This window comes from Lutra lutra, chromosome 2 (genome assembly GCF_902655055.1).
Source record: "Lutra lutra chromosome 2, mLutLut1.2, whole genome shotgun sequence".
Classification (NCBI taxonomy): domain Eukaryota; kingdom Metazoa; phylum Chordata; class Mammalia; order Carnivora; family Mustelidae; genus Lutra; species Lutra lutra.
The window spans coordinates 119,936,172-119,960,601 of record NC_062279.1 but is presented as its reverse complement, the minus strand read 5'-3'; the positions used below and the strand labels follow the sequence as shown (position 1 = coordinate 119,960,601).

The 24,430-nt window shown below is 37.7% G+C and overlaps 1 protein-coding gene, 1 long non-coding RNA gene and 1 other non-coding gene across 3 annotated transcripts in view; 1 reads left to right on the top strand and 2 right to left on the bottom strand.

Annotated features, from left to right (window-relative positions):
• Positions 1-20,871, top strand: part of TNIP3 (TNFAIP3 interacting protein 3) — a 100,598-nt gene extending 79,727 nt beyond the window's left edge. Inside the window, exons 10-14 of the mRNA XM_047718345.1 lie at positions 2,048-2,173; positions 6,580-6,630; positions 7,520-7,618; positions 10,525-10,585; positions 18,350-20,871. Coding sequence (XP_047574301.1) covers positions 2,048-2,173; positions 6,580-6,630; positions 7,520-7,618; positions 10,525-10,585; positions 18,350-18,381 — 369 coding nt within the window. The 3' untranslated portion in view covers positions 18,382-20,871. The remainder of the gene's footprint in view (positions 1-2,047; positions 2,174-6,579; positions 6,631-7,519; positions 7,619-10,524; positions 10,586-18,349) is intronic.
• LOC125093339 (uncharacterized) lies at positions 4,329-11,175 on the bottom strand. Its single transcript, XR_007125212.1, has 3 exons — positions 11,138-11,175; positions 5,253-5,462; positions 4,329-4,660 (listed from the first exon to the last, which is right to left on the bottom strand). It is a non-coding gene; the product is annotated as an uncharacterized LOC125093339 (long non-coding RNA).
• Positions 20,864-20,970, bottom strand: LOC125094526 (U6 spliceosomal RNA). Its single transcript, XR_007125551.1, has one exon. It is a non-coding gene; the product is annotated as a U6 spliceosomal RNA (small nuclear RNA).
• Between the last annotated feature and the right edge of the window lie 3,460 nt (positions 20,971-24,430).

The window sequence follows — 24,430 nt, the reverse complement described above, 5'->3', positions numbered from 1 at the left end:
CACGGCGATGTCAATAAATATAGGATACATATAGGAATCCTATCTCTGAAGCGCACATTGTCAGTAATATATTAGCGGTGGGGGAGAGGATGTGATAGAACAAAGGGCTGGGAAGTATGTCCCTGGAACTGATTTGTTGGCTGTTTTGCTCTGAACAAGGCCAACTCCAAGGATTCTTGATGCAATATGCCAAAGGATGAAGCAACTGCATTCTTGTTGTTATCGTTATCATTTCCTAAGAAGTAGCCTATCTGTAAATCTAGAAAATTCTAGATCTTGCACTTGATCATAAAGTTGCATTTTCTCTTCTTTTAAGCCATTTGAATATTCGGTCCCATTACATTCAGGATCAAATACATGGTTTAAAAATAAACCTATGAAGAGAATAAGGATAGTTTTCGGAGTGTTAAAGCTCTGCCAAATTCTCAGCCCCAAAAGTACCATTGCCACTAGCCAGGATTCCTCTGAAAAAAAGAAACTACTTCTTACGTTCAGACACTTGAATCATCTTTGATGCTCTCATATAATGTGTCCCACATGCGAGAGAGTCACTCTTACACATGCATAGAATTTGCAGCAATGGTTTAGCTCATATTGGATGCAGACAATGACAGGTATCCTTTTTTTCATTATCCCCAAGAGGTCCAGAATCCATCTCCTTAGTTTTTGAGTGGCTCTTTTGCTAACTTTATGCATACACATTTTAACTGTGCACATTTTTAATTGGACACCCACAATCACTATATCATCAGGTGTCATGTGATACACTAAAGGATTTCAATTCACAAAGAAACTGAGCTAGAATCTTGGCCACCTGGCTGCAGTGATGACATCGCTATCAGTGTTGTGTTTGATAAAGAGTGTTCAGTTCTGATTAGACGAGCTTCTCCCATTTCAAATGCCGCTGGTAACTATTTACAGAGCATTAGTTTGACTCCGTCTGGAACTGAGCCTCAGATCTTAACCCAAACCCAAACCAAAACAAAATGTCAGCTTAGCTGGGTGTAGTTCCCTTGCAATGCTTCTGGTGGATGAAATCTTAAAAATTAAATGTGTATATCTGCATCTAGATCTGTATAAATGTTTAATTTTTTCCTTTCTTGCCTATTACATGTTGTTCTATTGTTATCAACTTTAATAAGCCTCTAGTTAAAACGTGGTGCATTATTCATGGTGAAGGTGCAGAGTGCATTGTTATTAATAGACAAAAATCTAGCTACTAGGTTCCCTTGGAAGTTGTAATTTAACTCATTGTCTTAAAGAAATTCTTTTGCCTCATTCCCTAAGCTTCATTTATTTTTATAGTTCCACATGCTAGTCCCCAAACCATCAGTTAACACTATGCCAGTTAAAAACAATAATGATCAAATCTGTTTTTCTTTTGGTTTGATTTTCTGGAATATGTAGAATATTTCTTGCAAAGCATTCCATTAAAATATTACTACTTTTAAAAAAATGACATATCCCCAAAATTACTGGGGCCAATTGTGAATACCTTCTAACAATCATACTTGGCTCTTTCACATACATGAGCCTTTAATTTCTATTGCATATTCAATTTACTATTTATATTTGGAAACTGGCACACCAATATTTAGTGGCTTCACTTAACAGCTATTGACAGTAAACGGTCTTTTAGAACTTCAAACACTATTCCTACATCAAAGCCTTGTGTTGGGGATGGATGGCTTGCTCCAAAATAGAGATACTTAACACTAGGCAAGGGGAATGCTTATCACAATAAGGAAATATGCAGTGAATAAAGGGTGAGGGGAATATTTTTTCAAAATATCCATGTTGTTACTTTACTTCTGAATTCCTGACACATACTCAAGGAGGAAAAATTTGAGAACTGCCATTCTAAATAAAGCGAGAGATAAAATTATGGCCAGATCCATTAGGATGGAGTCTCATCGTGAAGAAATAGTGATGAAAAGAGGATAGGAATTACTCAGATTGGACAAGCCCAGATAGCACCTCTTCTGAAATCATTTTAATAGTTTAGAGAAAAGGCTGCCAACAGTAACAAGAAGTCAATATTTCCTAGGTGCAAATATATGAAGAAGATTTCAAAAAGGAGCGATCAGACCGAGAAAGACTTAATCAAGAGAAAGAGGAGCTGCAGCAAATTAATCGAACTTCTCAATCCCAGTTGAACAGGCTGAATTCTCAGGTATAAGTCAAAACAAAATAATCTTTGCCAGCACATGTGTGTGGTTTTTTTTTCCATTAAAAATATTCAAGACTTTGGCTTCTGTTAATTGACATTGATTTTCTTTGAGAGGTAAGCACCTGGGATGAAATCATTCTTAAACAATCTTGTAAAGAGATGAAAATTACTGGCGATTTCTTTTAACTTAAATCTATTAAGGAGTTACCTAAGAAATTGGATTCCAAAGTCTTTTATAAAATTCAATTCTTTTGATCTTTTTCTCATAATATTTATCTTGGTAGAAAGGGAGTTGAACTACTTAATACTCAAAATTCAAATCCAAAGCACTCCAGCATCGTGAATTTGTTTCTACACTCTTGTCATTTTCTTTGATGGGCCATATTGGAATGTTCCTGTCTTCCAGAAACATACATATTTCTAAAAGTTATTTATAGATATAAAATACAGTGAAATCAAGAATTTTATTCAGTGGGTTCCCCGATTAAATGTAATTGGATCACTCTCAAGGAAGCCACATAATGCTAGTTTATTGGAATAGAATATATTAAATGTAAACATATTATAATTAAATGTAATAGGATATATTAGAAGTATACTCAGGAAGTGGCATGATGAATAAATATTGATGTTAATGAGGAAAATGTAGCTAACACAACTTTGGCTTAAGAAAATGAACCACAGGGGTGCCTGGGTGGCTCAGTGGGTTAAAGCCTCTGCCTTCGGCTCAGGTCATGATCCCGGGGTCCTGGGATCGAGCCCCGCGTCGGGCTCTTTGCTCGGCGGGGAGCCTGCTTCCTCCTCTCTCTCTGCCTGCCTCTCTGCCTAGTTGTGATTTCTCTCTGTCAAATAAATAAAATGTTTAAAAAAAAAAAATGAACCACAGAATTTTTGATTTGCAAAATCATCCAGTGCTTTTCAGTAAATAGGAAATTGTTGCAGGATATACTGTGACAGTTTCAGAGCTGCAGGATTCTTAGTCTCAAAAGAAATGTTTAACTATTTGTCATCCTCTTCTTCCAAATACAAAGTGTACTGTGAATTAAACTCAATTTCTTCTGTGACATATTTTCAAGGATTCATGTGGAATTCTTAATTTTACATGCAAAAATTATTTGGCCAAACCATTTTCTAAGAAATTAAAAAGAATAAAATAGTCGTTAAAGTATAATAAAACGCTTTTCTGAAAATGTTTCATGCACCTTACTTTATACAAACGAGGAGCGAGGAAATGTTCTGATGACTCTCGGTGAGGAAATCATTCTTGATTTGTATGTCTTATGTGCAGAGCTCCCTTAATTTCTTCTAAGTTGTCACTGCACTAATTATTTTACTTCCAGCCAGATTTTAATTTGCTCATTCTACTATATTAAATTCAGATTGATGATAAATCTGTGTCTAAGATTGGCAATGTCTTTGCCATTGTAGACGTTCTAGTGCTTCCAGGAACACATAACAATCTAAATAGAGACTATAATTCACAAATAATTTTTATTTCTCTGTCATCTGTAAACTAACTTTTAATTGATATCAACAAAATAATGCATTGTCTACATAGAGTATGGTATAATTGTATTGATAAACTAAGGGATCATCTTTATGATACCTTAAAATTACCAAAATTTTTCGTTAAATGATGATAGTCCAAGCATTTATTTTTCATTTTTTTTTTAAGATTTATTTATTTAGGGCCCTTGGTGGTTCATTCGGTTAAGCTACTGCCTTCAGCTTGGGTCATGATCCCATGGTCCTGGGATTAAGACCCACATCAGGCTCCCTGTTTGGTGGGGGGCCTGCTTCTCCCTCTCCCTCTGCTGCTCCCCCTGCCTGTGTTCTGCTGCTCACTCTCTGTCAAATAAATAAATAAAATCGTTTAAAAAAATAAATAAGGATTTATTTGAGAGGGAGAGAGAGAGCTCTCATGCATGCATGAGTTGGGGGAGAGGCAGAGGTAGAGGAAGAGGCAGAGAATCTCAAGCAGACTACCTCCTGGGCACGAGTCTGACACAGGGCTCCATCCCATGACCCTGAGATCATGACGTGAGCTGAATTCAAGGGTCAGACACTTAACCAATGAAGCCACTCAGGCACCCCCAACTATTTATTTTTCAAAAGTCTCATTCACTCTACTCAAAGATATAGTAGATGGCTTAACAAACTATGTTTAATGTATTAACAGCAAATCGAATGCCATGATATAATAGAATTGGCATGATGTTATTTGAATAGCATATTATCTGTGGTCCAAAAAAGGAATTCTTAGGTCAAATTATTCTGGCACTAGTTTCCTGTGTACCAGAGTTTATTCATTCTATCGCTAATGATGTTTTAAGCCAATGACTAGTAAAATAGGAGTGTGGTAAATAGCAAAATACTTAGAGATACTTAGGAGTAAGAGTAGGGGTAGAAGCTTCATGTCTGTCCCTGCTTTGACAATCAGGGATGACACTGAGCAAGTTCTTCAACTTTTCTGCACTTCCTTTTCTTCATCTGTAAAATGACAAAGTTGAACCAGATGGTCTCTAAAATATTTCTTATAATTCTAAAACCTCTGTCTCTAAAAGTAAGTTTCTAAATCTCTTAGTATACTCACCTGTGAAATATGGATGATGGTTTCCACCTCCTGACTTCACAAAGTTGTTCTCAGGGTGAAATGAAAAAAAAAAAAAAAAAAACATCTAGTTCGGGTCATGCCTCACAGGTTTTTCACAAAATGATTTTAGTCTGTCGGCAGGGGGAGTTTTTAAACAGAGTCAGTTAGTTACATAATTAACATGCCACTTTTAGTCTCTTGTAATTTAATTTTGATGCTTTCTTTCTCCAAGTCATTTGTTATATACCACGAGGAACTAAAAGAATGATCCTTGCTATTAAAGACTGACAATATAATGAGGGGGACATATATAGTCTATCCGTATGGATTCCTTATAATCTGTCCTTGTGGATTCCTGATAGTCCTTGAGGATTCCATATTGGTGTATCTGCCTGCTCACTGAAATGTATCTGTCTCCCCAAAAATCAATACTGGTGCCACCTAAGTCCATTTTTGAATATGTACGGAGCAGAAAAAAACTTGAGTTACCTTGCACACTTGTTCCCAGTTGAGGTCCAACAAGGCCTTGCCTCCTTGTTTCGGCTCTCAGACTATAACAATTGTCTTTTTTGTGGTTTATTTAGTCTCACATGTTCTCATTTTTGTTCTTTTTGTTGGTTATTGCTTTGCTTAAAATGCCCCCCACAGAGTGCTGAGGTGCTACCTCATTTCCTTTAGCAAAAGAAGGCCATGCTGTGCCTACAGAGAAAAGACATGTTAGACAAGCTCATTCAGGGAATAACATGGTGCTATAGGCCAAGAGTTCAATGTTGATGGACCAATAATCTATATTTAATAAGATGCCTTTAGTAGAAACACACATAAAACAAGATTCTGTACTGATCAGTCCACAAAAATGGTCTGACCAGAAGCTCATAGGAACCTAACCCTGCATTTCCTGAGGAGCAGTGGTTGCATTCGCCACTTCATGTTCATGGTGACTTTACAGAACCTAACTCCTGTGGGTTATGAAAACTGATTGTACACAGTACACATTGGACTATAAAAAGTCACATGGAAAATATATAATGCTAAATGGGAGGATAAAGGAAGGAGAGAGGCAGGACTTGGAACAGTATCATTCAGTGGGGATATATGCCTTACATGGATGAGGAACAGGGTGTGTGGGGATGACAATAGCATGACTAATGAGTCAAACAAAAATGGCTTTCTCTAGTTGTGTCAGATGTTGAAAAACTCCAGGGTGGGTAACTCTGCTGGGCCTTAAATAGGGAGAAGCCAAGTATAGCAGTGTGACATTGGACAAGTTCCTCAGTATCTCAGAGCTCCGTGTCCTCATCTGTAGAACAGGGATAATAACACTGAGTATCACATAGAGGCATTGGGAGGAATCAGTGAGTTATTACATGTAAAGCCGTAGATTAGTGTCTGGCACGGAGGAAGTGCATGCACAACTTTTAGCATTGACAGTGTTAGCTCTTGAGTGTACAGCAGACCGATTCCAATTCTGCAGTAAGCCGTGGAAGCTGTTTCTGTGTCTCTATCTCTTCCTAGGTCTCTACATTTATATCTGTATATCAGAATATCAACCTAAAACTGAGAACTACAGTTGTTTCAACAAATTGAAATAACAATTTAAAATGATTCCACTTTCCAGACTTTACTTGGGTGTTTCAAGATAGAATCAACGCGGGTCTGGAAAATCCGAAACGTGACTGTTTTCAATGGCATGACTGCTGTATCAGTGCTTCACTCCTGGGGCTTCTGAGCAGATCATGACAGCTGGGTCAAGAGTAACTTTAGAATGAACCATGTGGACTCTTTCGATAAACAAATGCCTTTGTTTTGTCTGTAGATAAAGGCTTGTCAGATGGAGAAAGAAAAACTCGAAAAGCAATTAAAACAGGTACGTCACTCCTTAACCTGAATTCACCAGTCTTCTGATTGTAGTTAAAATGGCAACATTAAGTTCTGCCCCCACATTTATTCCTGGGCACAGCAGTTCCTCATGGTTGCAATTAAAGATGTATTCAGGCTCTGCTACAGATGTTCCAGAACAACCCAGGCTTTGCGTTAGGGACTAAAATGCCAGTGGATAGATAATGCTTACATACCACCAAAGCCTCTCAGCCCTAACACTCATGAAAAGCACATGCTTTCCAGAACATGTTACCAGTAGCACATGCCTTAGCGCATAGAAATCTATGGGGATTTTTTCATAGACCCATGAACACCTTGTAAGTATATTTCCTAGGTGTTTCTTGCAGTTGCGTACACAATGTACAGTGGAAAATTACATCAAAGGTTTGTGCTTCTTCGAGAAAATACAGTATCTTCTTGGCACGGAAGTGTTCTGTCCCATTGGTTCTCTAGTAGGCTTCAGGAATGAATATTATTTCTCTTAATTCTTAATTTCCTCTCTGGACTTCCATTATGCTGTAGGAGTCTTGTTAAAACTTCTTTTATGGCTTCAATGGCTGGTTCTTCTTAAGTGAGGACCCTCTGTGAAGATAACTCAGACACATAAAGTTCAGTCTATACCATTTAAGTGTTTCTGATGTCTTCAACATGAGAAGCTAATTAGAGGTTCACCTAAAGTGACATCTTCCCTGGGTGCCTCATCGCTGTCAGCCCAGAGGTCACATCCGTGCTCCCACTATGCTGAGTTGGAATTATGCGAGAGTTCAAAGGAACCTTAAGCTTTCAGCCAAACCTGGGGTTGTATAAAGCAAGGGTCAGTGTGACTCCCCAGTTTCACCCACTTCCAGTGAACCAATGACATTATCCTCCCCCAGATGTTGTTCCCGATGTGTAACTGCGGCTTGAATTCCCACGGGCAGGATCCATACGCACCAGCAGGCCCTGGAGCTGCACGGGATCAACAGAAGCCCCCAGTAAGTAAGAGCTTGCGTTTCAACACACGAATGCTTATATTATCTAGTAGGTGCCAGTATTTTTTTTTTTTTTTTCGGTAGAAATGCTGTCTGTCTCTGTAATTTGGACACACACTCTTGTCCACAGAAAGAGCCTCTTTTTATCTTGGCCTCTAAGTTAGAGAGTTACAGTGGTCATGGTACACTGTATACTTTTTGGGACACGGAATCCACAGAACACACGTGGATATGAATAAATTCACTGAATGGCATCAAATTGAGCTGTAATTTGTTGAACAAACACACATTTTATAAAGGCCATTTTAAATGACATACCTGACTCTTCCAAAAGAGGGTTTTTGTGCATAAAGAGAACCAAAATGAATATAGCAAGTCTGAGAGAGGCCTTTTTCAGTTGTAAACTTATATTGAACTACTGTGGATATGGCTACATCTGTGCAATATAGTCTTTTGACATTTTCCAATTAAAAGGATATTCTTAAAGGATCCCAGAAAAAGTGACCCACTTAAGTTGCTCTCTGTGGCTGTGTCTAGCCAGGCAAAATGGAATGAACTGTGGAGCAATTATTTGTGAGTTGAATTGATTTGGACAGTCAACCTGAATAAGCCAGAACCAAAGCATCCTTCCTTCCCTTCTCCATAGCACTATTCCCCCCACCCTCCCCCGCCATCTGGACGCTGGTCTCTACTGTGTGTTTTGGCTACATAGACAGTGTCTTTATGCAGGAAAAAAAAATTATGCATTTTCTGCATTTTGGAAATGCTCAGACAACTCCCCTCCCCCTTACTTTGTGTTAACTGTGTTTTTAATTATGCAAAGAATCTTGAGATTTTAACTGGGATTTTCCTGGCAGAGCACTTACGGAGAGCATGATTCTCTTGGTTGCCATACTTTTGTATTTGAGTGTGACTCAAAGCCCTTTTCCCAAGGGAGGAGGTAATGACTCTTTGGGTGGCAGAGGCATGTCAGAATTTAATGAGCATCCCTTCTTTGACCCTGGTGTGACACACAGCACACTGCTGAGAATTGGGTTCTTTTTGTGTTATAGCCCGTTGTTACTTCTGTCTGCTCATCCTGCCCCGTTTCCTTTTTTCTTTACCTGTCTGCTTACTTTTCAATCTTTACCAGAAAAGCACTTCTGGGAATCCCCAAACACAGCTATCATTCCTTAAATTTTTGTCTTTCAGGATGTAGAAGTAAATTAATATTGTGGGAAACATAAAGAGATAGGAGTTCACTTTGGAGTGAGCTCCTACAGGTTCGGGAATTGGAGAAATATTCTTGTGAAAGGTTAACAATAAAACCAATGAGTCATGCAAGTTTATCTAGAAGTAAAAATGACTATTTTCTTCAAATACTCATTTATGAAAAGAAGGCAGAAATTCACCTATTATAAAATCTCATCAGACTTGCCCGATCAATTATAAGAGGTAAGGTAGTTCAGACCATGTAAAATTATCACCAAAAAAAGTCTTGTATTTGAAAAAGATTCCAAGCCATGTATAATGGCCTACATTTTCAAGCAGTGTTCAGTCAAAGAGAATCTTGGTATAACAGTAGAATTTCACTCCCGGAGTTCATTTTAAAAGAACAGTTCATGTTTTATGCTTATTTCTAAGCCTGAATTAAAGGACAAACAGTAGTGTTTGTAAAATTACAGTATATTTGCCTTCTTTTGGCAACTCTCCTGGAATCTAAAACCGAGGCTCACGTCACTTATCCTATGTGTTCTTTGAGACATCTAAAAATAAACGAGGAGATAAAAAACAGAGGTGATCTCATTTCCTCTTTTAGCTTTTTCGTGGACCAAAAGGAGCCAAGAGTCTAGGTGTCTGAGTGGGGGTAAAGTGGGGTCAGACTGTACTAAATGCAGCATTTCTTAGTGTCTTGTCAGATACTTGAGCTTTAAGGCTACTTTCGGTGGTCTGGCAGCCCTGCAAATTCTCCCTGTTGGCTTATCGGTGGAGACATTTTCAGGAGTTATTTCAGGAGGTAATTGATTAATAGAACAAAAGACCTGTATTCTGTGTTTCTTGGGAGGTGGGGAGTAGGCGGCAGGGGTGAGCACTGGGAGCAGGAAGACAGACCATCCTCATGGGCAGGTGAGGCTGGGTTGCTCTGTTCTGAGTGGCTAACTACAGAGGTACTCTATCTTGGATTTCTCTATCTCTGTCTTGGAACTCTATGTTGAATTTTGGGTCAGTATTTTATGATTTACTCAAAGCAGTTTGTTTGACATGTTCCCCAATGTCCAATATCTAAGTGTTCTTAACTGGTGAAGCCTAGAAGAAAATCCCACAAGAAAAATCCGAGTCTACCCTCACCTCTTACCCCCTTTCTAGTCTAAACTCTCTGAACGATCTAGAGAGTACGTTCCACGGAGGAATAGTACAAAGAGAAAGATCAGCCCTGCTTCATTGTCCTGAGCCTCTGTAAGCGCTCTCCTCACTGAATGGCTTAGATTTCTTCCTTGTACCCCAAAACACTAAACTTGTCATTGTTCTCTTCGTCTCTCTGTTGTCTCCCATGTGAGTGCTTTAAATGCAGTATTTATTGATGGCAAACTGCTTTGTTTTATTTAATGGCTGTAGTAAGTTTTACAGAAGTATTTATACTTCTGCAGATATCCCAAACACATCTGCTTTAAAAAAAAAAAAATGCCACAACCCCAAAGTAGAAGGAACTCTGGCCAACACAAAGTGGATTTGGGGGAGTGGGTTTGGCAGATGGGGATAGTGATGAAGGAGGTAAGAGAAATGAGCAAGATTGGCAGCAGGTTTGGATAGAAAGGACGTTTGTGCTGCCTACGTAATAAAAGCCACATAGTATAATTATATTTTTAATACGCCACTATGTTTTGTTTGAAGTCCATATTGCTATAATAATGTTTTATTGTTCCACACAGCCAGACTATCAGTGGTATGCTCCTGACCAGTTTCCGCCAGATGTGCAGCATAAGGCAAATGGTAAGACCACAGCTGTATTGAGCATTCTTTCATGTTTACATTTTAATGGGATCTTTTGGGGATGTTTACTCAACATACATTCGTTCGTACTCGAGGAGGGCCTTCCATAAAGTCGTGTTGAATACACAACTCTAATTTGATGCACCTGGGGTTAACTTGAACTCCTTCGGAAACAGAAAATGTTCGAATGCAGAAATGTAGAAATCTCAGTTCTGGCTTCTGCTCCTATTCCAGGCTCAGAGTCAGTATTCCATCTGGGGCTAGAAATGAAAACTTCAAGTGGAGCTATACTGTAACAACAACAACAAAGCTCTGGGATTCCACTACAAAGGGCAGATGCACGTCCACTATTCCAGGTTGAGTTTGCTAGACAGATGTTTTAAATGTCACTGGCAGACAGACAGAGGAAACCAAAGGCTCAGAACTGTGTTCCCTAATGACTAAATGTCAGACTCCAAGTTTAGGCCAAGGTAGCCCACAACACCCACCTCTAAGTGTGCTGGGGAAAAAAAAAAAAAAAAAACACTAAAAAGTCACCTATCGAGTACTCACAATGGAAAACTCTTTTATCTTATTTTTCTTTGGTTGACGATTCTCCTCTTCTTTCCAGAATCTGCCACACTTTTTCCTGCTTGTTCCTGTGCTCTCATGAGGACACTCAGGGACGGGCTGTATAAACTGGGCTATAACCATAATCCCACCTCTATTCTCATCCCAAGTCAGCCATGCCTGCTACGTGTTTAAAAATCTCAAATGACACACACCTGTGACCCTACATTCTAAATTACCAGAGATTTTAATCTATCTAGAAAGGCTGAATATGAGCCATATTCCAATTTCAGGCCATACTTGAAGCTTGATCTCATTTAGTTCAGATCTGAGATGATAGAATTCTAGATTTTACTACAAGGAGCCCATTATGGAGTAGAAATAGAATGCCAGGGATAACACATGTGGTTTTGTAGATTGTGTACTTCACAAGTCCAAGTTCTGTAAATGGAGCTTCCTGGAGTTGCACAATACACAACCTGGACAGGTGTACGCAGCAGCGCTAGGAGTGGCAAGGGCCATAGCTTATAGCAGCTTTATAGAGAAGAAAGATAAAAAGTGAGAACTCTATAAAAGAATGTCTAGGTATTTATCAGAAAACTGTAGGACTCTTTTTTTCCTCTCTTTCTACTGTGAATACAACCATTGGTTTTAGTGAAGTTCTTGGGTTCCAGCCATAATAGAGAGCTTTTATTAGAAAGGCATACTATTAACCATAATGGTTGTTGCATAATGTCTGTGTTTTTGAAATCCATTGTTGTATAATAGCTGAGCTGCCACCCAATTATAATTTTCCATTTCATATTATATTGGTCTGAAATGAATATTAAAGATATTTTCTCCCTGAATTGGAGTTTAATCACTAGAAAATACAATTATGCAGTAGAGAATTCAGTAATATCATAAAGCTATTTTTGTATCACTAATAGGTTCTTTTGGACCAATGTAATAGAAGCTAATAATTATATAAGGTAGAAGTGAATTGTGATGACCTTCAGAAACTAAATTAAATATGTAAAAATAGAATGTTATAGGCAGTATATAAGACCTAATGATTTTTGTCTGTTGGGAAGAACATAATGAAGTTGTGTTGCGTAAACATGCTGTGTAAGAGTCTACAGATGTAAAATTACAGTAAAATATAAACCTCTATTATGTAGCAACCTGAGTATTTTTAAGGACATTGCACAGCAATGCTATAAAATAGGTTTTATTATATTATACCATTTTACAGATGGGGGAACTGAGGCTTGAAGAATTAAAGTAGCATGCCTAAATCGCACAGTTGGAGAAATTTAGTCCTGGGATTAGATTGCAGACATATAGGACTTCAAAAAACCTGTGCTTTGAATCACATCCTATAGTGCCCTCAAAAACCTACCTCTCTCACTATATTAGTGTTTTCTATAATGACAGATACAAAATGAGAATGGGGATTTAACTTGCATAATTATAGAACTTAAATCTAACCCTCAATAATCTTTTCTTCCTATGAAGCCATAACATGTGTTATTTGTACCACTCATTTGGTATTTTGAATATCACAGGTAAAAGATAAGGTATTATGTAAGATTAAGTATGTAATAAATATGTTATGAATCAATTCATGCTTGGTCAGCCCTTGTCGAAACTGATGGGATATGTTGCCGTGTGAACCATTTCCTTCTCCATACCAACCCAGCTCTGCAGCTGACTCTGGCTTGTCTGCAGCAGGGAAGAGGGCTGATCAGGGATAGGGAACCACTGGAGAAATAAATTCCTTACTCAGGAATCTACCTGTTTTGAATTCTATTTCTCCTCTTCTAGCTTTCAAAGCTGATGCTATCTTAAGGTTCAAGCCAGTTCAAAAAATTGGCAAAAACTGGGGCTCCTGGATGGCTCAGTGGGTTAAGCCTCTGCCTTCAGCTCAGGCCATGATCCTAGCTTCCTGGGATCAAGCCCCACATCGGGCTCTCTGCTCACTGGGGAGCCTGCTTCCCCCTTTCTCTCTCTGCCTGCCTCTCTGCCTACTTGTGATATCTGTGTCGAATAAATAAATAAAATATTTTTTTAAAAAATTGGCAAAAACTCTGAAATCATCCTTGTCAAAAAAAAAAAATCCCTCGTGTGCCATTATTTAACTTCAGGGGTGGTTCTTATTATTTTTTATGTCATTTAATTGGAAAGCTCCTTTTGACTCGTAGATCCAACTCAATTGCTCAGAATTCTTAAAAGTAACTTTGTGGTATCGTTAAATAGGAGTTTGAAAAGGTTTTTGTTAAGCAGACATTTTTGTTATTTATGCTATTACTCATTGTCTTATTACTTGGCTAATATGTTTATCTTTCACTATTCACAAATACACTGCTAGTCAACACACCCTGTGTTTTGGGCTATAAATACCCAAACTCAAACAATGGAAGAAAAAAATGAGTGGAAAAATTAGGCTCTGTTTCTGGTAAATTATAAACAGAAAGTATTTTTAAAACTCTTATAAATTTTATTCATTTAATAAGTACGGAAGTATTCTACTTGTATTTCAGTGAAAATAACCCTTTCAGAAATATGGATATTCAAATGAATATTAATCTGTATGCGTGCCTTGTACATTGTCCTAGTTCTCAGTTTTTATTAATTTCCTATGACTCCCAACAAATTTTACTTTTCTGACCCTAATATATATAGCACATTATAGTTTGATCCTAGTATCTATCCTTATAATTCCTCTTATGGGAATCTAACCAGAAATAGTGGCTCTGACATCTACACGTGAAGTGTTTGCAGAACAGTAGCCTTTTGGGTAATGAATGATTAAATTGCTATGATCTCTAGATCCTCCTTTAACATTCCCTGAGGCATGAATACACGGAAAGCTTCGTACTTCAGGCTCAATATTTAAACGTCATGAATCAAGCATAGAAATTATTATAGTCTATCCTCCTATTGACAAATATAGCTGGAAGGGCAGATGAAATTTAAAATGCTCACATTCCAACCAGGACACAGTGGCCCAGGAGGACCTGAGCTGTGGCCCATCCCCTTTTCTCCCCACCTTTCCACTGGGAAGGATCTTGAGTGTGAACTTGAGTACAGCCCAGTTGGCACATCCATATGTCCCTCATTATGCTACAAACAGTGTAGCATAATGAGGGACTTCAGGCCTGGGCTTCAGGCCTGGGAGAGAGGACAATGAGGCTGAGAAGCAGAAGCAGGGTCACTTGAGCAGAAATTTTGAGGTTCCTCACGTGGGTACCAGGAGATTGTTCTAGAAGGAGGCAGATTTACAATGGGGAGGAAGGTGGCTGGAGGAGGGCCAGAGCAGGGTCCTCTAAAAGTGGGAACCGAATGAAGGGCTTCCTGACCAAAGAAGAAAGTCAATAGGTACTGAGTACTCTCATACAGTCTTTGGGTCACCGTATTTCCAGCTTTGCTCTCAGTTACATTCTCTGGTTATTTTTTTTTTTTTTTAAGATTTTATTTATTTATTTGACAGAGACAGTGAGTGAGAGAGAACGCAAGAAAGGGAGTGGGAGAGGGAGAGGCAGGCTTCCTGTTGAGCAGGGAGCCTGATATGGGACTCCATCCAAAGACCCTGGGATCATGACCTGAACAGAGGCAGATGTTTAACGACTGAGCCACCCGGTCGCCCCATTTTTTGGTCATTTTAGAATGCTTTGCAGACACATTGGAAATTAACTCTTCTTTCAAAAACTCAAGATTTAAATAAAGGTTTTTAAGGCATTTAAGACTTACTTGGCTTTCTCTCTTCACATTACTAAATAATTGCATTTTTATATATCGAAGTCTATAGATGTTAAGGGGTTACTGTTTCTGTTAAGAAACATATGATTTTATGCAAAACATTTTAATCTCATTTCATCTGTTATCAGAATGGGATGCAAAATGACTTCCATGTTTCTAGAACAATTATGGCATTTTAGAGTTAGTATAACCTTGAAAACATGTTTTTTGTTTCTTTCTTTGTGAAATGTCGAAAGACTGTTTTCTAACTACATCACATGCCAGTCTCTTCCGTACCTTCCAAATTTTTCATATGGTGCAGAGTTGAATTTTGTCTAATGAGCTAGAACTCAATTCTTACATTTTGGAAAGACATGAAGTATAGGCACATGAGATTGTGTTGTGAGCAAACATAATTATTTCTTTATGATATAAAAGATCAAAGCCCAACTATTATAATTTGTCTTTACTAATGTCTAGTAATAACTAATTAACCGAATACTGACTGAATTCCTTTCCTAGGGCTACCATAACAAAGGACCAAATACTAGATGGCTTAAAACAGCAGAAATTTTATCCTCTCATGAGGCTAGAAGTCTGAGATCCAGGTGTTGGCAGGGTCATGCTCCCTCCAGAACCCCTAGGGAAGGTTCCTTCCTTGCCTCTTCCTGCTTCTGGTAGCTCTAGAAGTTCCTTGGCTTTGGCAGCATAACTCCAATCTCAGCCTCACTCTTCACATGGCCCTCTTCCCTCTTGTCTGGGTCTGTGTCCAAATTTTCATCTACTTATAAGGACTCCAGTCATATTGGATGAGGCTAATCCAGTATAATCTCATATTAACCTGATTATGTGTACAAAGTCCTATTTCCAAATAAGGTCACATGCAGAGGTACCAGGGGTTAAGACATACACATTGGGGGGGGGCACAATTCAACCCATAACATTGACCATGTGCCAGAAACTATTTTAGGCATTGTATATATTTATATATTATTTCATCGAAACCTTAGAGCAACCCTATGGAATGAGTACTACTGTTGTTCCTGTTTTAAAATTGTGGAAACCAAGAAACAGATAATGTCACTCGTCCAAGACCATGTAGCTGGTTATTGGCTAGGACATAGACAAGCCGGGAAGTCTGCCTCCAAAGCCCACACTGTAACCACCAAGCAATATGGACAACTCCATGCTACACATTAAAATATAATAGTGTCATCATTTAGATCTATTCTATTTAAGTAAATTCTAATGGATCTATCCTGAAAGCCAGAATCTGCAATTCTCAGTTTGTGTCTTTTTATAGCTGTCTTTATAACTAAAAATTACAGATAATTTTACATCAGTAAAATGGCTGGATTAGTTGGATTTTTTCCAGTGGTATGAAGAGATATAGGAATCAGTATAAATAGTAGAAGGTACTTAAGAGATGTAAGAAAGAGAAAAAACTTAGACACTATACTTGTGTGATTTTCAATACAGATGGATAAAATACTAAGAATATTTTTCTTTTATAAAATATACTTAATTATCTTACCAGCAGTTAATAAAAATAATCAAAATTTAGAGACAAATAGTTTTATATCTATTTCTGGATTTTTAGAAAGAATTGCAGAAGAAATGCATCCTCACCTTATAATGCCATAAAGGTCGGCTTAATGGTAAACTAAGGGTTTTGCGAAGGGATATTAAATAAAGTGTAAATGTATAATTATATGTACAGGAACATATTAAAACACAGGTGGTAAATATATTCCTATGCAGACATTGATTTATAAGCAAAGACTAAACATTTTGATTAACATCTTATATAGATAAACACAGGTAGGTAGATAGAACCTAGATGAGAAAAATGCCCACAATAAGCTTAGACTAGTCACAATTCCACTAGGTGAATAAAATTGCAATATTTATCTAAAACGGAAGATAAAAATCTGTAGGGAAATGAGGTTTCTATTACATGTCGCATCCCAGCTGGGAAGAATGTCTACTTACCTACTTTCCGTACTGTTGATGCGTGAGCACGCACGTTCTGAGGTGAGTGGGCATGTAGAGAGCAGAGTCCCCCTTTAACCTCTCTGCTGCTCTGGGGCACCTCCCCTTGTAGGGGACTTTAGATTCAGCTGATCCTTGATGTAGAGTCAGACATGGCCTCTGCCACCAAGATCTGTAGGTCCTGTTCAGATCACTTCAGCATCATGGGAATTAACCTGCACTCTTGTGAACATAAAAGCATAGAGTGTAACACATACCATTAATAAATAATAAGGCACACAATCGGTTACTGGAACTCTTTATCAACCAGTAAGGCAAAGCAGACTGTATCTGCACTATGAGAACCCATGTTTCCCTGGTGGCGTTTCTCTTGCCCTGCCATTCGAACCACGGAGCCAAGTCCGGTGACAGAAGTCTCTTCCCACATTCACTGCATAGAGGGACATTCTGTCTTCCATTCAAGAAACTGAAGACCTGTTTTTTTTTTTCTTTTGTTCACATTTCCATTCTGCCATGGATCCTCTTGGGGGTCACAAACTCTCTCTGCTAAAACATGGGAATATTTATTTCACCTCTGTATCTATTTCACAGGAGTGCTATAAAAACTATAGAGAAATTAATTTTTCTTAATGTTTTAAGATATCTAGGGGTAGATATCATAAATGGATTAAATCTAAACTTTAGACTGGTCAGACCAGTGGATTATACTTCTGGGTCCAAATTCATGCTCTCACCATATTAGATACCTTTTTAGTAAAATGGGCACCATTCTTAGAGGAGTATTTTATTTAAGCCTGGAAAGGAAACAGTTAGTTAGTTTAAAAGTTTGTTTATTTGAAATACCAAATACAGGGCAACAAGTGTAGAACATTTAACATGTTCTCAATTGTTATCATGAATAAGAAAATACCTTATTTCTTGAAATTTGTATGTATTTTTTTGTCACCATGAGTAGATCTCTTTGCTTTTGTCCTCCCCATAGTGCTCATTTGTGGTATTCTATCCTAGTCTTACTGAAATATACCACATTTTTCATATTGGTCTTCATGGTACATTAACACATCTTAAGTACGTGATCTTTTCTATCGCTCTGACAATAATGTACCCTTCACCATACTTAAAATAGTTTATGTGGTAGTTCTCTTCCCTGGGCTAAGTACTAAACCTAATAGTAACAAATATGACTTACTTTCCTAAGCAAATGCTTGAGCTACCAAAATGCCAACAGAGATGAGAAGTAGTACAGAATATTCCTCTTCAGGCATGAGTAGAACTAGGCCACAGCTGATTTCACAAAGTGGTAAGCATATGTCAATGCTTAAAATAATAACCCTCCATTTCCCGCCTCTTGATTTTTTAGTGTAAACTTGTGGAAGCTCATGAATAAAATATTTCTCTCTCTCTCTTTTTGCCAGCCTCAAAGTTTATGTTAGCCCTGAGCCAGAAGAAGAGAAATGAATTTTTAATTTTTAATCTGAAACATTTCTCTGCTGTTTTTCATAGGTTTCTCTTCAGAAAAGAAAGTCAATCAGTAGAAGCACACACAAGTAGAGGAACATTCGGGCCAGAGGGAGAGCTTGGCTGAGGACCCTCATTTTTCTTTTTACTGGTGGCTTATGTCGACACAACTGCACATCATCTACTCCATGATTCGTGCATGGTGGTGTTTCCCTTTGGCACAGAGAGAGGAAAAGACTTGGGACAGCTAAGATCCTGATCAAGTCGGAGAAGCCAGCATTACACAACCAAATGCAATGTCCAGTTTCCTCAAAATGAGATTTGGCAGATGGATTATGCGCCATTCTTTGAAACTCTCTTCAGCATATTGCTGTTGGACTTACAGAGGCTGATCTCATGATTTCAGCAACTCCACTTTTGGTACAGTGATGTTCTATGTTGATTGAAATATATATTCCCTGGGGGAAGAGTTACTGCAGTTATAAATTTGTAACATTGCTCCCATGATTTCTGTCGGGGCTTGGTTCTTTAGTCAGTGTGACTAGGTACTGTCCTCATCATTGTTGGTCTTCGTGAACCTATGATTAGGACTGAAGACATGTATAGACCTCCTTAAACTAAATGAATGGTTCAATTTGAATAAAATGGTAACCTTGAAACTATGCTTTGAGCAGATCATTCCTATAAGGCAGATAGAGAAATTGTGAGCATCCTTCATTCTTCGGTGGGATAGGTTATGAAAGACAAAACTCCACTGTGATGTTGATGGCTTTGCTGTGTTCATATGTACTACAGTAGTAGTTTGGAGACACATGGATTTAGGGTGGAATCTGTTTTTATTTCCCATGGATTTGAGTAATTATTGATGAACAACACGTCTGACTCCTCAAACCTATAAAATTGGAAAATGAATGTATCCAGATTCTATTGTAATTAAATTTTACCATGGCATGACAGATGTCTGAAGACTAAGCAGATTTAAAAGTATTACGTTCATCCATTTAATAAAGTTTCTGCTAGGACCAACTGGAGGTCCTCTTTGTGAGGAGATGTAGAACAGAAGTGTGAGACCCACAGATATATGTAATCCTAGAAGCACCTAAAGAAAACTAGGAGCAACTGCTGAAGCCGCAGTCAAATGAAACCATCCGACATACTGCTGAAACTCTCTGGCTCCAGCTTCCAGAAGTTAAACTACTTAATTCCAGCTCAGACTCTTCTTTTTTTTTCAACTCCTGAATATACTCGCAGCTTTGTGTAATGGGAAGGTGAACCAGCCTTAGAAAGTTAAATACTTTCAGCCGGGGTCTGGCTACTAGGAAGATAATTCCTGAGAAAGAATTATCCTTCTCTTACATTAATTCTCCTAAGCTTTGTTTTTGCTGCTACTTATTAAAGAGACAAATCATCCTTGAGCAATTCTTCAGCATAAGTGAATCAGAAAAACAATGGGGTTTACAAGTCAGTTTCATCAAAGCTTTTTTTTTTTAATTTCCATTTCCTCAGATTTGTGGAATAGTCATTTCAATAGTACTTTTAGTGGTGGATTAAGTTTGCCAACTGAGATGTGCCTATAGGAATAAAAACTGAACACACACGCAAAACGTACCCTTTGATAGCCTCATTCTACGTTAATCCAACAGCAATAAAACATGATTTAACCATCCTATTACTATTACTGAAGTCATCCTATTATTAATTAGCAAGTTGGCAAACATTGGCAAGATTATGCAAATGCTAATGTAATGGGAAAAACTCCAATTTAAGTGAGACCTAATTTAATTTGAATTCCCAGTGGGTGACTGCAAATGTGGGAAGAGGACCCCTTGCCCAGAGTGCAACAAAAGAGAATTTCTACAAGAAGACGGATTTCTACAGCCCCGGCCCAAGAGCCAGTCAGTCTCTCCTGTGTCCCTCTTTCCAAATCATTTGTTTGGAGACTCCTGTCTCAGCCCATGCTTCATCCTCAGCTGTGGCCCTTGCTTCATTATCACACACAATTTCTGGAAATTAGGTGAGGAATAGCTGTGTCCTTTTGTAGGAGAGGAAGTCATACCACACAGTCTCTTTTATCGAGGAAAAGGAAAACAAGGGCACATTTTAAGTTTTTGACGATCATGGAGAATTTAACCTTGAAGGTATCACATGAATAAATAGGTGTATTCACCTTGTCTTGGTTGTGACATGAAATAAAAAAAAAAAAAAAAAAATACTTCCTTCGGGCCTTTGGATCTGGTTAAGTCTGGGAGTTAGGCCAGCCTCTGTTGCTACTAGCATAGTTTTTTTAACTCCATTTTTCTGACAGAAAGGATATTTTGGACTAAATTGCTAATATGAAGCATGAACATACTTCCAGGTGATTTTCTTTGTTTTATTTACTGAGCTCTATCCCTTAATGTTCAAGTGCATTACATGGTGGAAGTATGGGTCTGAATGGTCATTTTCATGTATTCATACTTTTAATGTAGCTCAGTCATAAGTGAAATCATATCTAAAAAGACATATGACCTCCCAACTCAATAATTCAATTTTACAAAAATTTTCTTAAATTAAAAATAAAAAAACATGGAGTGCTTCACCAATTCATGTGTCATCTTTGCTCAGGGGCCATGCCAATCTTCTCTGTATCATTCTAAGTTTAGTATATGTGCTGCCTAAGTCAGCACAACAATTATTAGATGAATACCCACTTGTTTTCCAAAATGTCTAGGCAACAACAAACATCAGCCCATTCCTTTCTTGGTTTCCAAATAACCATTCCTTCCCCCCCAGCCCCCTGGAATAGCACCTGGGTAATGCTTTCGGAAAGTTACCCTTTCCTCATTGGACCCAGTTTGATCTAAAGTGCCCTGGCCTGTTCTAGGCAAGAGGCAACCATGTGATCCAAACCAGGCTAACTGGACACCCTGTTGCTGAAATTTGAACTTCAAGCCCGCATAGTCCTGGGGAGGCCATGGTCCTTACATTTCATCATGTTCTGCAAGTTCCATATATTTGATGTGAGTAACCCAGAGTCTCTCCAATCACTTCTTGAAGTCAGAGTTTCTCTAGTTTGAAACAAAAGAACCTTAAATTACACATGTGAGAGTTAAAGCTCAGAGACTGTCAAGGGCATTGTGAGGAACACATATGTATGTTACACACACACATTTTTAATGATATATTTTAAAGTGGAAAATAAGCCTTGTAATAATATAATCAGATAAGTTAATTCAAATGTTATGCTTACCAGTCTTACAAAATATTACCTTGGATCATTGTGCAGTATATTTTAATATCTTTAAAGTGGAAAACACCATAATAAAAAATAAAATACAATTCTTCATTTGAATTTTCTCCTATATCCAAAAAAGCCCCTTAGGAAAATATTTTAACTAGGCAAACTTGGGAAAAGTTCCAATGAAATAAAACCACCAAAGCCCATGTCTAACTTCCTTATTTCTTTTTCTGAAGTGCTAACTTGCATGTAACTGATAATTTACATTTTCATAGGTTGTTAATAAATAAATTATAGGAAATAGGATTCTTTTGTGTAAGAACAATACCAAATGAATTCTCCTTTAACATCTCAGTGGGATGATGGGTTTTTTCTCAGCAAAGTTAAACTCACATTATAAACTTCCCATTATTCTGTAGCAGAATGTTAATTCAAATGCAGAGTAGTTCCTTAATGAGAAGTCAAGATAAAATTCCTGAATGCTTCAAAATCATCTGAGTCAGTACAGTTTTATTTATATTTGATCAATTCTACACATACCCTAATTCCCATCTTGATCAAATATCTATTTTGGATGTTATCATTTATCAATGTCATTTATTAGAAATTTGTTTTGTTTTTGTAAAAATGTGTGTGCAGTGATGGGACATGCAAAAGCAACAGAGACACTTTCTATTCTTTCTATTGTCGAAAGAAAATTATTCTAGCAGCTGTAGGGGTAGGCTCTGAAGCCAGGGAGAGTGAAGCTCCTTTTAATTTCCAACATATTTTTTGGCCTTTCAGTGTCTTCAGAAGTATCATATTTTTACGCAAAGCATAGTAGAGAGTCAGAATTTGGCAATTTATACTGAGCAAGATATTAACATACTCAAGTGCTCTAGCAAAATTTTATAAGTTTTCCTTTTTACAAAAATGTATTCTTTCAATAATCAGCAGAATCTAGAATCATTTCCTCTGAAAGGACAAGTAGCCTTTAATTTACTTTTATATTATTTCTAGTTCGATAAGGTTCTAGCAGTTTGACAAAAATCCATCTTTCCCATAAGGCATTAAAGGTTAGTCTCAGAATATAGATTCATTATTAAGAAAACTTACAAAATTAAAATGTATTTTTTTTAAATACAGGAAGTGGAGAGCCAAAGTTCTGACTTAATTTCTTTTTTTCCCAGTTTCATCATGTTTTCCTAAAGAAAATTATCATTAACACTATTCTGCAAACTTTTAACTTTCCTTAGACATTCTTTCTTGCTTCAGCACCAGATAATTTAACATCTATGTCCTTCACCTCCTCCACCAACTGGGGAGACAGGATGTGTGAAATTGCTTTCCAGTCAAATGAAAAAAAAAAATCAGATAAAAATAAGTTTTTTGTGGGTTTTTTGTTTGTTTTTTGTTGTTTACCAACAGAAGGAGTCAAGGTAGCTTAAAACCTTTTATCCTAAATCCTTCAAGAGATCCACTTTTATCAGAAAGAATGTAATGAGTGGGTATAGCAACATTTTATAGAAAGAGTGTGGTATTTGGAGTCAGGCACAGATTCTGCGCCTGGTTGTACCAGCTGTGAACATGAACAAGGGTGCCTAAACTAGTGAACCTCGGTTTCCGTAACTGAGAAAGGACAACAAAAAAACAGTCTCAGAAGATTTTTGTAAAAACCAATTCATATCACACACGTCACGTTTCTCCCTAGGTGGTGGTTGGGATTTGTTAGCTTCCTTCTGCTTATTGTGACAGTGAAAGAAATTTCTCTCAGGTAACATTTCCCAAAGTGTGCTCGGTAGGCGAGAAAGTGATTTTAACCCAGCTGTGCAGGAGAGGATTCCCTGTCCCCATGAATGTAAGATGTGTTTTATCCAACTCAGCTTTTGCTGTGGGACGCTTCTCTTATCTCTTCATGTCGTATTGCAAATTGCAAAACGTATATCGTGGATTGTTCTCACCATGTTAAGATGTTATGTTATGTTGATAAAGAGAACATACATAGAATTAACACAAAAATCTGATGCCATTCAAGATGAATCTCTGCAAGACAGAGGCATAAAATTCCAAATTCTCTACTAAATTTAGATATATTAGGCTTATTAAAAGTTAGACCAAACACGGAAAAGGTTATGATACCACATATCATTAAGATTAGCTTCTTGTGGGGTGGGACAGGGTAGAAGGACGAAAAAAGGACTTAAATAAAAAAAGAGGTATACACCTTGATGGGATGGACAGGTGCAGATGATGGGAGGAAGCCCAGCCCCATGAATGGGTGTGATATGCCAAATAAAAGGTGACTCATACAAGGGAAGATCAGTTTGTATGGAAGCCCCAGGAAAATCCAACAAGGAGTAACAATGGTGTTCACGGTGAACATGACTGAAAATGGATCAAAGCACGCAGATTGAAAGGGTTATCCTGATCCAGAAAGAGTGAAACAAAATAGAATATCTGGACACATTCTGAAAAAGTTGTACTATAAAGGTAAGGTAATAATCATAAATTTAAAAATAATCCTCATACAAGTTTCCAAGCTAAAAAAAAATCAATCGGTTGACAAAGGAACAATAGAGGGACACCAGCCAATCCTGGACAATGCAACATACAGGAAGACAATGGAGTAGCACTTGTCTTTTTTTCTTTACATTATACTCTTATTTTTCATTTACGTTTTCACTCATCTTTCAGGTATCAATGTAAATAACATACTGAATGTATATAAATAATACACTGAAATTATATTAAATTTTATATAAGTTGCTCTATATGCCCTAGCAACTTATTATAAGGCAATTATAAATGCCTCATTTCTGGGTCTCCCGGGGGGCTCAGTCAGTTGAGCATCCGACTCTTGATTTCAGCTCATCATGATCACAGAGTCGTGAGATCGAGCCCCACGTCATGCCCTTTGCTTGGCTGGGGTC